We start from the raw sequence: 17,000 nt of genomic DNA, 5'->3' as shown, positions 1-17,000 counted from the left end.
CCACAAATCTAACCTAATTGACAGAGTAAAAAGAAGGAAGCCTGTACATAATAAAAATATTTCAAAACATGCATCCTGTTTGCAACAAGGCACTAAAGTAATACTGCTAAAAATGTGGCTAAGCAATTAGCTTTTTTTCCAGAAGGCAAAGTGTTACGTGTGGGGCAAATCTAATACAACACATTACAGAGTACCACTCTCCATATGTTCAAGCATAGTGGTGGCTGCATCATGTTAATAAATATCAAAGATTCAAACCATCTGCCTCCCATGTCTGCATCTGGGTCTCGCCTTGTGCCCTTATAGTGGAAAGTAGTCTGAACCAGGTTTTACATTTAGCCTCTGCTTAGCTCTATTCTGTACATTTTGTGTCCTGAAAGACGTGTCATTCCTTAATGATTACAAGCATTATCTTAATCAATCCAAAAGGGGTAGGCAAGAGAATGGTCGTGGACAGGCAAAAGGTCAAACCAGTTCAGAGTCCAGGAGGTACAGAGTGGCAGACAGGCTCGAGGTCAGGCAGGCTCGAGGTCAGGCAGGCTCGAGGTAAGGCAGGCTCGAGGTCAGGCAGGCTCGAGGTCAGGCAGGCTCGAGGTCAGGCAGGCTCGAGGTCAGGCAGGCTCGAGGTCAGGCAGGCTCGAGGTAAGGCAGGCTCGAGGTCAGGCAGGCTCGAGGTCAGGCAGGCTTGAGGTCAGGCAGGCGGTATGGAATCCAGAAAACAGACAAGGGTCAAAACCTTGTGTAGATGGGTGAAAGAAAACAATCTATTTAACCCATTTTGTATTCAGGTTGTAACACAACAAAATGTGGAATAAGTCAAGGGGTCTGACAACTTTCTGAAGGCTCTGTAACTTTGCCCTGTGATTCTCAGAGCATGCTCTTCATATAGCCTATAGTATAGGGTATGGAACATTTGATGGAGACCACACTAGGCGGACTCTATTGCACGCCCAGCAGAGAATCAGGTATGAGGGGCAGCATTGGGCACACATCGAGATATAATAAGCAACTCATTCTCAAACACTGAGCAATATGACATTTAATTGATTACAAATTACATTACCCTCCCCTGGACTAAATAAAACAAATATTAAACCCTCCCCTTGAAAAAGTACAACCATCCCCGATTTTCCTCCGGGTAACAAATGTATACATTTCAACCACTACCTTATGTCCTTGAATGCCACATGATTTGAATGGACAGAGGAAACACATCATTCATCAGTAATGTAATATTAGAACGGCCTTTTACCTTCTGCAATTCATTTAAAACCCTACTTGATGGATCTGTGTTGACCCTGAACCATTCATCTAAAGGAGAATATCTCTGAGGGACTGGGATGGATAAAGTGCCCTTCTGTCTCTGTTTCTTTAACTCTCACATCATACAGAGGACAGAACCATAGTATGGTGATATAACTGGTATAAATGGATATTTCTATTATATTATTTCAATAGGATGTTACGACTAAACGTTGTATTGAATCAAATAATGTCAATTATTACATACAGTGCATTCAGAAAGTATTCAGACCCCTTGACTTTTCCACATTTTGTTACGTTACAGCCTTTTTCTGAAATGGATTAAATAAATAAAAATCCTCTAGAACTCAGTGGCCTCCATCATTCTTAAATGGAACAAGTTTAGAGTAAGCTTAGAGTAGAGCTGGCCATCTGGCCAAACTGAGCAATCTGGGGAGAAGGGACTTGGTCAGGGAGGTGACCAAGAACCCAATGGTCACTCTGACAGAGCTCCAGAGTTCCTCTGTGGAGATGGGAGAACCTTCCAGAAGGACAACCATCTCTGCAGCACTCCACCAATCAGGCCTTTATAGTAGAGTGGCCAGAAGGAAGCCACTCCTCAGTAAAAGGCACATGACAGGCAACTTGGAGTTTGCCAAAAAGGTAGCTAAAGACTCAGAACATGAGTCACTGGTCTGATGAAACCAAGATTGAACTCTTTGGCCTGAATGCTTAGCGTCACATCTGGAGGAAACCTGGCACCATCCCTACGATGAAGCATCGTGGTGGCAGCATCATGCTTTGGGGGTGTTTTTCAGTGGCAGGGACTGGGAGACTAGTCAGGATCGAGGGAAATATGAACGGAGCAAAGTACAGAGAGATCCTTGGTGAAAACCTGCTCCAGAGCACTCAGGACCTCAGGCTGGGGCGAAGGTTCACCTTCCAACAGGACAGAGACCCTAAGCACACAGCCAAGAAAACGCCGGAGTGGCTTTGGGTCAAGTCTCTGAATGTCCTTGAGTGGCCCAGCCAGAGACCGGACTTGAACCCGATCCAACATCTCTGGAGAGACCTGACAATAGCTGTTCATCCAATCTGACAGAGCTTGAGAGGATCTGCAGAAAATAATGTAAGAAACTATCAAAATAAAGGTGTACCAAGTTTTTAGCGTCATACCCAAGAAGACTCAAGGCTGTAATCTTTCCAAAGGTGCTTCAACAAGTACTGAGTAAAGAGTCTGAATACTTACGTAAATGTAAAAAAATGTTTTATTATAAATTGGCAAAAATGTATAAAAAATGTTTTTTGCTTTGTCATTATGGGGTATTGTGTGTAGATTGAATATTTTTACATTTATTCAATTTTAGAATAAGGCTATAACATAATAAAATGTGTAAAAAGTCAAGGTGTCTGAATACTTTCCGAATGCACTGTATACACTGCTCAAAAAAATAAAGGGAACACTAAAACAACACAATGTAACTCCAAGTCAATCACACTTCTGTGAAATCAAACTGTCCACTTAGGAAGCAACACTGATTGACAATACATTTCACATGCTGTTGTGCAAATGGAATAGACAACAGGTGGAAATTATAGGCAATTAGCAAGACACCCCCAATAAAGGAGTGGTTCTGCAGGTGGTGACCACAGACCACTTCTCAGTTCCTATGCTTCCTGGCTGATGTTTTGGTCACTTTTGAATGCTGGCGGTGCTTTCACTCTAGTGGTAGCATGAGACAGAGTCTACAACCCACACAAGTGGCTCAGGTAGTGCAGCTCATCCAGGATGGAACATCAATGCGAGCTGTGGCAAGAAGGTTTGCTGTGTCTGTCAGCGTAGTGTCCAGAGCATGGAGGCGCTACCAGGAGACAGACCAGTACATCAGGAGACGTGGAGGAGGGCAACAACCCAGCAGCAGGACCGCTACCTCCGCCTTTGTGCAAGGAGGAGCAGGAGGAACACTGAACACCCAGATTGGCAAATTCGCCACTGGCGCCCTGTGCTCTTCATAGATGAAAGCAGGTTCACACTGAGCACATATGACAGATGTGACAGAGTCTGGAGACGCCGTGGAGAATGTTCTGCTGCCTGCAACATCCTCCAGCATGACCGGTTTGGCGGTGGGTCAGTCATGGTGTGGGGTGGCATTTCTTTGGGGGGCCGCACAGCCCTCCATGTGCTCGCCAGAGGTAGCCTGACTGCCATTAGGTACCGAGATGAGATCCTCAGACCCCTTGTGAGACCATATGCTGGTGCGGTTGGCCCTGGGTTCCTCCTAAATCAAGACAAGGCTAGACCTCATGTGGCTGGAGTGTGTCAGCAGTTCCTGCAAGAGGAAGGCATTGATGCTATGCATTGATGTTACTGTCACGGATCCCTCAAGGAACTTTCATTACACACACCTGTCCCCTATTCCCACTGATTAGTAGCGTGAAATGCATCAACAAGTCCATTGTTCTTCTCCCCTCTCTTAAATGCACCCATGCAATACTTCTAAACAAACCTTCACATATGTACACCTCCACCACCTAACCCCCTATCCCTCCCACCACCCAACCCCCTATCCCTCCCACCACCCAACCCCTATCCCTCCCACCACCCAACCCCTATCCCTCCCACCACCCAACCCCTATCCCTCCCACCACCCAGCCCCTATCCCTCCCACCACCCAACCCCCTATCCCTCCCACCACCCAACCCCTATCCCTCCCACCACCCAACCCCTATCCCTCCCACCACCCAACCCCTATCCCTCCCACCACCCAGCCCCTATCACTCCCATCACCCAGCCCCTATCCCTCCCACCACCCAGTCCTCTATCCCTCCCACCACCCAGCCCTCTATCCCTCCCACCACCCAGCCCCTATTCCTCCCACCACCCAACCCCTATCCCTCCCACCCCCAGACCCTAACCCTCCCACCACCCAGCCCCTATCCCTCCCACCACCCAGACCCTAACCCTCCCACCACCCAACCCCTGTCCCTCCCACCCCCAGACCCTAACCCTCCCACCACCCAGCCCCTATCCCTCCCACCACCCAGACCCTAACCCTCCCACCACCCAGCCCCTGTCCCTCCCACCACCCAGACCCTAACCCTCCCACCACCCAACCCCTATCCCTCTTACCACCCAGACCCTAACCCTCCCACCACCCAGCCCCTATCCCCCCCACCCAGCCCCCTATCCCCCCACCCAGCCCCTATCCCCCACAACCTCACTCCTCTCTGTCAAACAACAATATTTGCTCATCTGCATCAAAGAGCCACAGGGTTTTGTTGGGTGTACAGTACAGTCAGTGTTTGAGTCAGACACAGACAGACACGCCGTTGCTACAAGGAGACACAGAGAGAGACTGCCCAACGAACACACACAGGGAAGGGGAAGACCTGAGAGACTCACAGACACGCTGACACAGACACACAAATAAAAGTATGAGTGCAAACTCAAATCCAGGGATTTTTCCACTCAGCACTTTCTTCTTGGCCTTTCATTCTCTGCTTTTTTCTCTCTTTTTCTGTTGCTCCTTCTTCTCGCCTTCTGTCCCCCTCCTTCCCTCTACATCTCTTTGCTCACTCTCTCTCTCTGGCCATCCCTCTACATCTCTTTGCTCACTCTCTCTCTCTGGCCATCCCTCTTTTTCTCACGGTCTCTCTCTCTCTGGCCATCCCTCTTTTTCTCACTGTCTCTCTCTCTCTGGCCATCCCTCTTTTTCTCACTGTCTCTCTCTCTCTGGCCATCCCTCTTTTTCTCACTGTCTCTCTCTCTCTGGCCATCCCTCTTTTTCTCACTGTCTCTCTCTCTCTCTGGCCACCCCTTTTTTCTCACTGTCTCTCTCTCTCTGGCCATCCCTCTTTTTCTCACTGTCTCTCTCTCTCTGGCCATCCCTCTTTTTCTCACTGTCTCTCTCTCTCTGGCCATCCCTCTTTTTCTCACTGTCTCTCTCTCTCTGGCCATATCTCTTTTCCTCACTGTCTCTCTCTCTCTGGCCACCCCTTTTTTCTCACTGTCTCTCTCTCTCTCTGGCCATCCCTCTTTTTCTCAGTCTCTCTCTCTCTGGCAATCCCTATTTTTCTCACTGTCTCTCTCTCTCTGGCCATCTCTCTTTCTCTCACTGACTCTCTCTCTCTCTGGCCATCCCTCTACATCTCTTTGTTCACTCTCTCTGGCCATCCCTCTTTTTCTCACTGTCTCTCTCTCTCTGGCCATCCCTCTTTTTCTCACTGTCTCTCTCTCTCTTTGGCCATCCCTCTTTTTCTCACTGTCTCTCTCTCTCTCTCTCTGGCCATCCCTCTTTTTCTCACTGTCTCTCTCTCTCTCTCTAGCCATCCCTCTTTTTCTCACTGTCTCTCTCTCTCTGGCCATCCCTCTTTTTCTCACTGTCTCTCTCTCTCTGGCCATCCCTCTTTTTCTCACTGTCTCTCTCTCTCTGGCCATCCCTCTTTTTCTCACTGTCTCTCTCTCTGGCCATCCCTCTTTCTCTCACTGACTCTCTCTCTGGCCATCCCTCTACATCTCTTTGCTCACTCTCTCTGGCCATCCCTCTTTCTCACTGTCTCTCTCTCTCTGGCCATCCCTCTTTTTCTCACTGTCTCTCTCTCTCTGGCCATCCCTCTTTCTCTTACTGTCTCTCTCTCTCTCTGGCCATCCCTCTTTTTCTCACTGTCTCTCTCTCTCTCTGGCCATCCCTCTTTTTCTCACTGTCTCTCTCTCTCTCTGGCCATCCCTCTTTTTCTCACTGTCTCTCTCTCTCTCTGGCCATCCCTCTTTTTCTCACTGTCTCTCTCTCTCTGGCCATCCCTCTTTTTCTCACTGTCTCTCTCTCTCTCTCTCTCTCTGGCCATCCCTCTTTTTCTCACTGTCTCTCTCTCTCTCTGGGCATCCCTCTTTTTCTCACTGTCTCTCTCTCTGGCCATCCCTCTTTTTCTCACTGTCTCTCTCTCTCTCTCTCTGGCCATCCCTCTTTTTCTCAGTCTCTCTCTCTCTCTCTGGCAATCCCTCTTTTTCTCACTGTCTCTCTCTCTCTGGCCATCTCTCTTTCTCTCACTGACTCTCTCTCTCTCTGGCCATCCCTCTACATCTCTTTGTTCACTCTCTCTGGCCATCCCTCTTTTTCTCACTGTCTCTCTCTCTCTGGCCATCCCTCTTTTTCTCACTGTCTCTCTCTCTCTGGCCATCCCTCTTTCTCTCACTGTCTCTCTCTCTCTGGCCATCCCTCTTTCTCTCACTGTCTCTCTCTCTCTGGCCATCCCTCTTTTTCTCACTGTCTCTCTCTCTCTCTCTCTGGCCATCCCTCTTTTTCTCACTGTCTCTCTCTCTCTGGCCATCCCTCTTTTTCTCACTGTCTCTCTCTCTCTCTCTCTCTGGCCATCCCTCTTTTTCTCACTGTCTCTCTCTCTCTCTCTCTGGGCATCCCTCTTTTTCTCACTGTCTCTCTCTCTCTGGCCATCCCTCTTTTTCTCACTGTCTCTCTCTCTCTGGCCATCCCTCTTTCTCTCACTGTCTCTCTCTCTCTGGCCATCCCTCTTTCTCTCACTGTCTCTCTCTCTCTCTGGCCATCCCTCTTTTTCTCACTGTCTCTCTCTCTCTCTCTCTGGCCATCCCTCTTTTTCTCACTGTCTCTCTCTCTCTGGCCATCCCTCTTTCTCTCACTGTCTCTCTCTCTCTCTGGCCATCCCTCTTTTTCTCACTGTCTCTCTCTCTCTCTCTCTCTGGCCATCCCTCTTTTTCTCACTGTCTCTCTCTCTCTGGCCATCCCTCTTTTTCTCACTGTCTCTCTCTCTCTCTCTCTCTGGCCATCCCTCTTTTTCTCAGTCTCTCTCTCTCTGGCAATCCCTCTTTTTCTCACTGTCTCTCTCTCTCTGGCCATCTCTCTTTCTCTCCCCTCGTCTGCTATTGTCATAAATACCATAAAACCGTGGGTATGAGATCTGTATTTTCAGTTATGTTGTGTTCTTTTCTGAGGGGTCAAGAGGAACACATCCTCTCCTCTAGGGAACAAAAAACCCGTGACATAGACTCTAGTATATAAAGCATGTTTTTATTTGATATATTATATCATATTATACACACCAAACTGGATATAAATACAGGCGTCATCGTCACCATGCAAAGCATTGCAGAGTTCATGACAAAATAAAAGTCCAAACCCAACATGCAGGTATTGCTAATAAAAAAACGTCTGACTTTAGGGGTGCATATCAAACGTTAAGGGTCCGTGACACGAGGTCCTCTCTACCCCCTCAAACATCAGTCTCTGTGTCAATAAACAACTTTTTAAAGAAAAATCTCCAAATATGTCATGGCCAGTGACAATCAGTTGCTGTTCAAAAGCAAAACCTTTTCTGGCCTTCCAGACTGATAGAAGTGCGTCGTCATTCTACTGTAAATGCACGGTTCCACTAAAGCCCCCTAAATGATAACAGAACACACAAACGCTGCTTCCCTGTTGTCATACTCCACTCATGGCCCGTATGTGGATGTATTTTCGCTCAGCCCGTCACATTTTTAATCTCCAAAAAGGAAATATGGTCCAGTCACATCCGTGCATATAAAGTGCTGTCTTTAATATAGTCCTTATGAAGTAACAATCACACAGTGAAATGCCCTTTGATATTTCAGGGGGAGACGGGGGTGTTTGAATCGGACAGTTTGTAAGCAGCCCCCCCCCCCCCCCCCCACCAGCCCCCAGAGCAGTCTATTATACCGGACTGTCTGTGTTGTCACGAACACTACTGCGGACTGCTCTTGCGGCAGAGCTGATTTGCTGACGTCGGTGTCTGCCTGTTCCTCCGTCGTTTCCCCCCTGTGAGCAGCGTGTAGAAGAATGGGTTCACGCAAGAGTTCCCGTACGTCAGCCCCGTTAGGATCCGGTTCACCGTCACCTGGGTACCCACCGGTACTGTCCGCAGCATGTCGGGCCGGTATAGCGGCAGCAGCTGCCACACCCAGAAGGGCAAGAAACAGGCCCAGAAGGCCAGAACTATCCCCAGGATGAGGAGAAGGACCTTGGGCCTTGGGGCCCGCGGAGGGTAGGACGTGCTACCCCCACTACCACTGGCCCAGGGCTGGGTCTGGGACACCCAGTAGAGACGGCCCAGAGTAGCATACAGCGCCCCGATGGCCAGCCCCGGCCCTATCATACTGGTACAGAACAGCACGCTCATATACACTTTGGAGCTCTGCTCGTCCCAGGCAGGGACACACAGCTGTCCGTCGTCTCCGTTCTCCAGGTGGAGGGTGATCATCATGGGCAGGCTGAGGGCCACCGCCAGGCCCCAGGCCAGGGCCACACGGAGCAGCCCAGAGGAGGGGGAGGACGAGGTGGCCAGGGGGTTGGCCACAGCCCGATAGCGGTCCAGACTCATGGCGGTGAGGGTGTAGATGGAGGCGTGCAGGGTGATCAGGTCCAGGCTGAAGAGGAGGCGACAGCCCAGCTCCCCAAACGCCCAGTCAGCCGCCAAGCTGTCGTACACGATGAAGGGAGCCGTGAAGAGGTAGAGGAGGTCCGCCAGAGCTAGACTCAGCACCTGGAGATGGAGGGAGGTGGAGGAAGAGGAGGTGGGAGAGGAGGAAGGGGAGAGGGAGGGGGGAGAGGAGGAGAGGCAGGATGGTAACGGTACTCCTCTCCCTCCTAAACAGCAGCTAGAACACCCTCGCCTCCTCCTGCCTCTCCTGCGTCTGATGAGGAGACCCATGGTGTAGAGGTTCCCCCCAATGCCCAGGAGAGCCAGGAGGGACAGGAGGGAGCAGAAGAGAGCGGTTGAGGCCAGGCTGGGGGAAGGAGAGATGTATGGAGAGGCGGAGGGGAAGGAGGAGTTGGGGATGAAGGGGGAGGTGTATAATGGAGAAGGTGAGGGAGGCAGGGAGCTAGAGAAATCCATACTTTTTAGTTGAGACTTCTGAAATGGTGGTGGTGTGGAGGTTAGCTAAGTTTATATAAATGTCAGAGGGAGAGGAACTATTATTTTGATTCCACTTGGCTAGATGGGAGGGTTTTGGTGGTGGACAATGGTAAGAGTGGGGGGGGGGGTAGACAAAGGAGATGGGGAGCATGGTTGAGAAAGGGAAATGGGAGAGGAGAAAGTTATATGTATTAGCATTGAAACACAGAAAATGGCCCTCTGAAAAGCATCTACAGCATTTAATGATTTGGCACATGGATGAATGTTCTGTCAATGTATTGTATTTGTGTAGTAACAGGCATTTTAGAAAGGCAAAGTCGTTGTATTGGCAAAGCTTCAATTCTAGATACGTTTATGGTGCTTTTTTTCACATTGGCAAAGCTTCAATTCTAGATACGTTTATGGTGCTTTTTTTCACACTGGCTTTTCTGTGTAGGGGTGTAGAGACAGTTGTAGATCATAAATTTACTGATGAACCCCCTGCACTCCTGTTAAGGTCGCACCGCTGGTTGTGGACAACAATTGCATGGCACGAAACGAAATGTGGAACCGACGCATACAAATGTTCTCCGCGCGCCTCATGAAGTTGAACATGAGGCAAGTAAGCTGACGCGTTTTCGGCCCTTTCCAGATTTCTGTCTACGTGCACATTTGCGCACCGGGGGCACGAGAATGCAGAGACTCCGGCGTCAAGCTGTCACCACATGTTCAACTTATCAGAACATATTCCTCACCAGTTTATGAAATTCCATCGACTTGCTACACCGCTGTGGCTGAGGATAGGAAGAGCAAGGCAGGAGACAGAGAGAACCCATGTTGTTGGCAGTAAAATATCATGTTTTGTTTGACAATCGGTGATTTATTAGGGCATAAAATGAGGGTTGAAACCCACTGTTTCATTAAACAAAACATTGCGATATCTACATTAGGCTAATTATAATAAGTTAATAATGGTTATAAACACATAAGTATAGACTTGTTTGCAACATGGTTTCCTATAGGCGAATCCAAATAACCTATCCAACCTAACCTATAGCTCTCGGTGTAGTGGTAATTGTAGTGATTGTAATTGTACGCGGTAACGTCAAAGCAGATCGAGGGGTAAAACTAGAGTGCCGAAAAAAAGCCTATGACACATGTTGGCTCTGCCAGTACCGGGGTTAAGAGCTACTGTTGAACTGTAGAGGGCCTGTCGAACTCCCGCTGTGGCCCATGTCCCACGGGTTTAATGTGCCCCCTAAAATAATATCTCTAACAAATGGACATTTCATTCAGACTGTTGCATTTTTCCTGGAGGTTTCTTTCCTTAGATTGTTACTTAGATATTTAATATTTTTTGCCTCATTTTTCTTTCTAAAAATGTTAGGCCAAGACTACCACATCAAAATCTAAAACGATTAGGCTACGTCTTCTAAATGTAGGTGACAGGTATTATTTTGTGAAAATATTTGGTGCAAGCTCCAAATATAACATTTAGTCAGAGACTATAAATGACGTTTGAATGTAATAAAAATGCTGACAAACAGGCCTCGGCCTACGGTAAACACAGTGACATAAACATAACTGAAAAGACAGACTGAAGAGTAGAGTAGGCCTAATGATGACTTGTTAATTATTGATAATAATCATTTAGGCTAAATGGTCAGATGAATGGGTAGCGTATCCACCCAGCATTAGACAATTCTTCCACAGAAGTGGATATCCAAGACCAGAGCTCTTTATTACAGACTGCTCTAGCCAAGACAACAAATACACCTTTTTGAAGTAGGCTATATAATCTGTTGAGTTGTCTTTACCTTATTCAATCCAATTCCGGTAGTTGCAAATAACATCATCATCCATTTAATTTGTCTGAATGTCCGATTCAGTTTCCATTCAAAAATCCACAGAGGCCTATAGTTGGTCCAGTTTTTGTCTATAGAAAAAATAGATATCCTCAATTCTTTATTATTCGTTGTCAGACAGGTGATGGTTGTTGGATCTGAAGCTGTTCCTCCTAACTTTGTGCCTCGCTATGCTATGTTTCCTCTCCTCTCCCTCCTCATAGTGTGGCTCTCGCCCCCTCGGCCCAGTCTCTGGTGTGTCTACGAGGCCGCGGGAGGGGAAGGAGGAGAAACAGGCACGCTCACAGCGTTAAGAGGGAGAGAATGAGAGAGAGAGAGAGAGGTCTTTCACCCATCACTCATATATTAGTGGCACATAGAGTTCCATACTTTGGCTGAACATTTGTTGTGGTTTGTTTTATTTTTTGTATTGGACATCTGGTTCTATTAGTCAGTTATTAAAGGTCGTGGTTAATGTAACTATTCTAGCTGTCATTCATGCAGCCTATAATCAAGTACTTACAGTAAATGGTTATTGTCAAATGGTGGAAGTTTGGACACTCTTCAAGCTTCCCTAATGCATATCTAGATCATATTTCTTCTATTCTAAATTGAAATAATGAATAGATTTGGAAATGTAACATTGCTTGCTTGAATGAGTGTCTTTCAATACTTTAGGTTCATATGAAGTGTTCTGTAGTTACAGCCTCACATAACACTTCATATTATGGTCAACATAACGGGCTCCGTTACACTTGACTTGGGCTTTTCTTGTGTTACTATGTGCGTTTTGAGATGAGTTGTATTTGCTGGAAAGAAAAGGTGAGGGTTGAACAGTGTTGTTGCATGATCATGTGTGTGAAAATGCTATATTTTGATATAATAGGTTCAATATTTTTGAGCCAGGTCCAGATAAACGTCCTGGAAAGATTTCCCCACAAAATTTAAGTATTTGACCATAAATGGTATCTGAAAATCAGACTGCAGTACATTGCAGATGCCAATGAATCAGGGATGTATTACCATGATGTCTAAATGTTAAAAGTTCTCCATAAAGTATATCATTATAGATTTGTATCAGCTGGATGCTTTGGTCTCAGCTGTGATTCCAAGAGGAGGAATAAGTTGGGGATCTGGCATTCTGATGAGATGACTCAGCAAAGAGATTACTGTTGGAGGGTAAAACTAATACAAACCTTTCAATTAAGAGATCAAGAACATCCCTTTTAAAGCCAAATAAATATTTATCTTACGAACCCTTTACTGAAATAAAAAGCTAGTTTATTTTATATAGGATGTTATATTACTACAAATACTTAAATGTCCCATAGGGCGGCGCACAATTGGCCCTGCGTCGCCTGGGTTAAGGGAGGGTTTGGCCCTGCGTCGCCTGGGTTAAGGGAGGGTTTGGCCCTGCGTCGCCTGGGTTAAGGGAGGGTTTGGCCCTGCGTCGCCTGGGTTAAGGGAGGGTTTGGCCCTGCGTCGCCTGGGTTAAGGGAGGATTTGGCCCTGCGTCGCCTGGGTTAAGGGAGGGTTTGGCCCTGCGCCGCCTGGGTTAAGGGAGGGTTTGGCCCTGCGTCGCCTGGGTTAAGGGAGGGTTTGGCCCTAAGGGAGGGTTTGGCCCTGGGCGTCGCCTGGGTTAAGGGAGGGTTTGGCCCTGCGTCGCCTGGGTTAAGGGAGGGGGTTTGGCCCTGCGTCGCCTGGGTTAAGGGAGGGTTTGGCCCTGCGTCGCCTGGGTTAAGGGAGGGCCTGGGTTAAGGGAGGGTTTGGCCCTGCGTCGCCTGGGTTAAGGGAGGGTTTGGCCCTGCGTCGCCTGGGTTAAGGGAGGGTTTGGCCCTGCGTCGCCTGGGTTAAGGGAGGGTTTGGCCCTGCGTCGCCTGGGTTAAGGGAGTGTTTGGCCGGGGTAGACCTTCATTGTAAATAAGAATTTGTTCTTAACTGACTTGCCTAGTTAAATAAAGGTTAAATAAAATGTTTTTAAAATACAGTATCTGGCTCCCTCATAGCCTAGGCCAAGACATACTAATACTATTCACTGTGAATCAGTGAATCACTTTGAAATGAATTATGCAATATTTCTCCTGCCAGTGCAATAAACAGTAGGCTTAATTACTTTATAACAACATGACACAAAAATGAACAACACAAGAACAAAACCAATGGTGAGTACACTAGACTACAATACATATTGTACAAGCATTGTTGCTATGAATTAACTAAATTGTACATTCTTCATTACAGACATTACGTTACTAGGGTTTACTGAACACCTTCCAGTAAGAGTCACGATGAAGCAGGAGAATAGTCTTAATCAATTGGGGCTGATTAAGATAAGGTAAAGGGCGGCAGGCAGCCTAGCGGATAGAGAGTTGGGTGAGTAACGGAAAGGTTGCTGGTTCGAATCACAGTGCCAACAAGGTGGGGAAATTATGTTGACGTGCCCTTCAGCAAGGCACTTAACCCTAATTGCTCCTGTAAATTGCTCTGGATAAGAGCATCTGCTAAATGATTTAAATGTAAAAATGTAACTTTATCGACTCCAAAAGGAATCAATCCTCAATTGCACCAGCCAATCCAACAGACAGAACTACAATCAGCAACGTTCTGCCGCAACATACTGTGAATAAGTATCTAGATTACACAAACTCACTGGTCTTGATATGCGTGTTAGTTCCAGTATCTTCCAGTAAAAATGTGTGACTCATGAGGCTTTCCAGTGAAACAGACCAGAACAGGACAGGAGGCAGACGGACAGACGTGCTGACACACCAGTGAGACGTCCTTATTTGCTGGCATTTCGGGGAGCGCTGCAATAACTAACGCACTTCAACTACAGCCCAATGTCAATACTACACACACACACACACACACACACACACACACACACACACACACACACACACACACACACACACACACACACACACACAGCTTTATATGGTAGTGGGATCTCTGAATTCTGAATTACAGTAAGGCAGCCAGTGCCTCTAACAACATATTTCCATGTCAGAAACAAGTTCAAATAACAATGATTTGGTCATTAAGCATAGAAGAAACTTCTAACTCACATTCAGGCTTGTGCACGGGGATTGAAACCACCATCTTGGGTCTGCCAGCACCACTATGCCCCTAGCAACTCAGCCACATTGACCTGGTTGTGTGTGGTACTTATTGAGTATTAACCTGTGCACTGTACGCCTCTTAGCATGATTACTGTATGTGATACCAATGCTGAGGTCTGGTCTTGATGTCCCATACATGTGTTAGCAAGACCGACTGAGACAGGTCGTAAAGACGAGAAGTAGAGAGAGAGAGGGTGGAGGGACATACCTAGCCCCGCAGGGTGTGAGGAATTCGAACAAATACCTGGCACGGGCATGCCAAAGAAGGAGGAGAGGGTTAGGGGGAGAGGGGCTGGGGGAGAAGCTGGAGAGAGAGCGGCTAGAGGCGGGAGAAGCTGGAGGGAGAGGGGCTAGTTGGGGGAGAACCTGGAGGGAGAGGGGCTAGGGACAGGAGAAGCTGGAGGGAGAGGGGCTAGGAGGGAGAGGGGCTAGGGGCGGGAGAAGCTAGAGGGAGAGGGGCTAGGAGGGAGAGGGACTAGGGGCGGGAGAAGCTGGAGAGAGAGGGGCTAGGTGGGAGAGGAGCTAGGAGGGAGAGGGGCTAGGAGGGAGAGGGGCTAGGTGGGAGAAGCTGGAGGGAGAGGGACTAGGGGCGGGAGAAGCTGAGAGAGAGGGGCTAGGTGGGAGAGGAGCTAGGAGGGAGAGGGGCTAGGTGGGAGAAGCTGGAGGGAGAGGGACTAGGGGCGGGAGAAGCTGGAGGGAGAGGGGCTAGGTGGGAGAGGGGCTAGGAGGGAGAGGGGCTAGGGGCGGGAGAAGCTGGAGGGAGAGGGGCTAGGTGGGAGGAGCTAGGAGGGAGAGGGGCTAGGAGGGAGAGGGGCTAGGTGGGAGAAGCTGGAGGGAGAGGGGCTAGGTGGGAGAGGAGCTAGTAGGGAGAGGAGCTAGGAGGGAGAGGGGCTAGGTGGGAGAAGCTGGAGGGAGAGGGGCTAGGAGGGAGAGGGACTAGGGGCGGGAGAAGCTGGAGAGAGAGGGGCTAGGAGGGAGAGGGGCTAGTGGCGGGAGAAGCTGGAGGGAGAGGGGCTAGGTGGGAGAGGAGCTAGGAGGGAGAGGGGCTAGGTGGGAGAAGCTGGAGGGAGAGGGGCTAGGAGGGAGAGGGACTAGGGGCGGGAGAAGCTGGAGAGAGAGGGGCTAGGAGGGAGAGGGGCTAGGGGCGGGAGAAACTGGAGGGAGAGGGGCTAGGTGGGAGAGGAGCTAGGAGGGAGAGGGGCTAGGTGGGAGAAGCTGGAGGAGAGGGGCTAGGAGGGAGAGGGACTAGGGGCGGGAGAAGCTGGAGAGAGAGGGGCTAGGAGGGAGAGGGGCTAGGGGCGGGAGAAGCTGGAGGGAGAGGGGCTAGGTGGGAGAGGGGCTAGGAGGGAGAGGGGCTAGGAGGGAGAGGGGCGAGGAGGGAGAGGGACTAGGGGCGGGAGAAGCTGGAGAGAGAGGGGCTAGGGGCGGGAGAAGCTGGAGGGAGAGGGGCTAGGAGGGGTACAGGGACATAGGCTTGCTCCGATACAAACAGAACAATGGACTGAAATAGAGATACAGTGTATATAGACAGGGATGAAGAAAGGTAGAAGGAAAGGCCAAAGACGGGAAAGAGCAGTGAGCTCTGGGTGCTCAGAGATAGAGAGAAAGAGGGTTCCATACCCCTTCATCTCTATCTTTCTCTCTATCTCTGTCCACTTGAGAACCCAAGCAGTTAGGTGAGAGAATTTAGAGGTCAATGTTGACTCAGACAAATGAGGAGAAAATTGAGAAGGACAACTTGGGGGAAAGAGGGGTGAAATGGAGAGAAGGGGGGATGAGAAGGGAAGTTCATCTGAGATGGTATGCGGCGTGTTTTCTTCTGTGGTACAATCCAGCCCATCGATCTCTGTTCACATGACAGTCCTGTCTGGTGTAATCTCTAATTACATGCACTTGAGCTATGACTGCGGCATCTTAACCTAGTCTACAGTTGTTTCAATGAACATTTGAGGGACGAAGAATAACCTCATTCAGAGATGTGACTTCAGAGATGTGTCCAGATCAGCCAACAGTCATCCGTGTTGTTCTGATGTAAGTCAGGTGTGTGTCTGATGTATGTAATTCATCTGTATTGTTCTGATGTAAGTCAGGTGTGTGTCTGATGTATGTAATTCATCTGTATTGCTCTGATGTAAGTCAGGTGTGTGTCTGATGTATGTAATTCATCTGTATTGTTCTGATGTAATTCATCCGTATTGTTCTGATGTAAGTCAGGTGTGTGTCTGATGTATGTAATTCATCTGTATTGTTCTGATGTAAGTCAGGTGTGTGTCTGATGTATGTAATTAATCTGTATTGCTCTGATGTAAGTCAGGTGTGTGTCTGATGTATGTAATTCCTCCGTATTGCTCTGATGTAAGTCAGGTGTGAAGCCTTCCATGTGACCCACAATCCTTCTGACGTGTCTCTGTAGACTACTGCTGAGAGTTCCAGAGGTTATGACTATGAAAACATAACTGAGCTTGGAATCACACTCAAACTGAGCTTGGAATCACACTCAAACTGAGCTTGAAATCCCACTCAAACTGAGCTTGGAATCACACTCAAACTGAGCTTGGAATCACACTCAAACTGAGCTTGGAATCACACTCTCCTTGGAAAAACAGTTTTTATTTTTCTATATATCAGCATCTGTGAGCGGTAGTTACAAGGGATGTAACTTTAGTAGCCTGTCATGACAGAAATTGAAATACACCAAATAATCACCTCCGGCTTCTCGTGCTGTCCTTCTGCTATACCTTCATTATGTTAATTCATTTATTCCTGTTTCTCAACGACTGACTGACAAATTGCCCACCGTTTGGCCAGCTTCCCATACTAATAATTAAATGGGCGGACATCTTTTCTGCGTGACAAACGGTTGTTTCTTCCGGCTGATTAGCCACGCTCGTGATGAGTTATTGATCCC

At 48.3% G+C, this 17,000-nt stretch overlaps 1 protein-coding gene across 1 annotated transcript; it reads right to left on the bottom strand.

Annotated features, from left to right (window-relative positions):
- Positions 1-7,955: 7,955 nt before the first annotated feature.
- On the bottom strand, positions 7,956-9,208 carry LOC115124045 (urotensin-2 receptor-like). Its single transcript, XM_065005911.1, has 2 exons — positions 8,914-9,208; positions 7,956-8,796 (listed from the first exon to the last, which is right to left on the bottom strand). The coding sequence occupies exons 1-2, from the start codon at positions 9,124-9,126 to the stop codon at positions 7,975-7,977; spliced, it is 1,035 nt and encodes a 344-aa protein (XP_064861983.1). The 5' UTR covers positions 9,127-9,208; the 3' UTR covers positions 7,956-7,974.
- Between the last annotated feature and the right edge of the window lie 7,792 nt (positions 9,209-17,000).

This window comes from Oncorhynchus nerka, linkage group LG3, assembly GCF_034236695.1.
Source record: "Oncorhynchus nerka isolate Pitt River linkage group LG3, Oner_Uvic_2.0, whole genome shotgun sequence".
Taxonomy (NCBI): Eukaryota; Metazoa; Chordata; class Actinopteri; order Salmoniformes; family Salmonidae; genus Oncorhynchus; species Oncorhynchus nerka.
Note: the sequence above shows the minus strand (reverse complement) of the source record. Positions and strands in the feature narration are given on the sequence as shown.

Coding starts and splice junctions, on each gene's coding strand:
- LOC115124045 (XM_065005911.1), bottom strand. CDS start 9,126: ATGGATTTCTCTAGCTCCCTGCCTCCCTCACCTTCTCCATTATACACC. Junction 8,797..8,913: donor TCCTCATCAGACGCAGGAGA/GGCAGGAGGAGG, acceptor CCCACCTCCTCT/TCCTCCACCTCCCTCCATCT.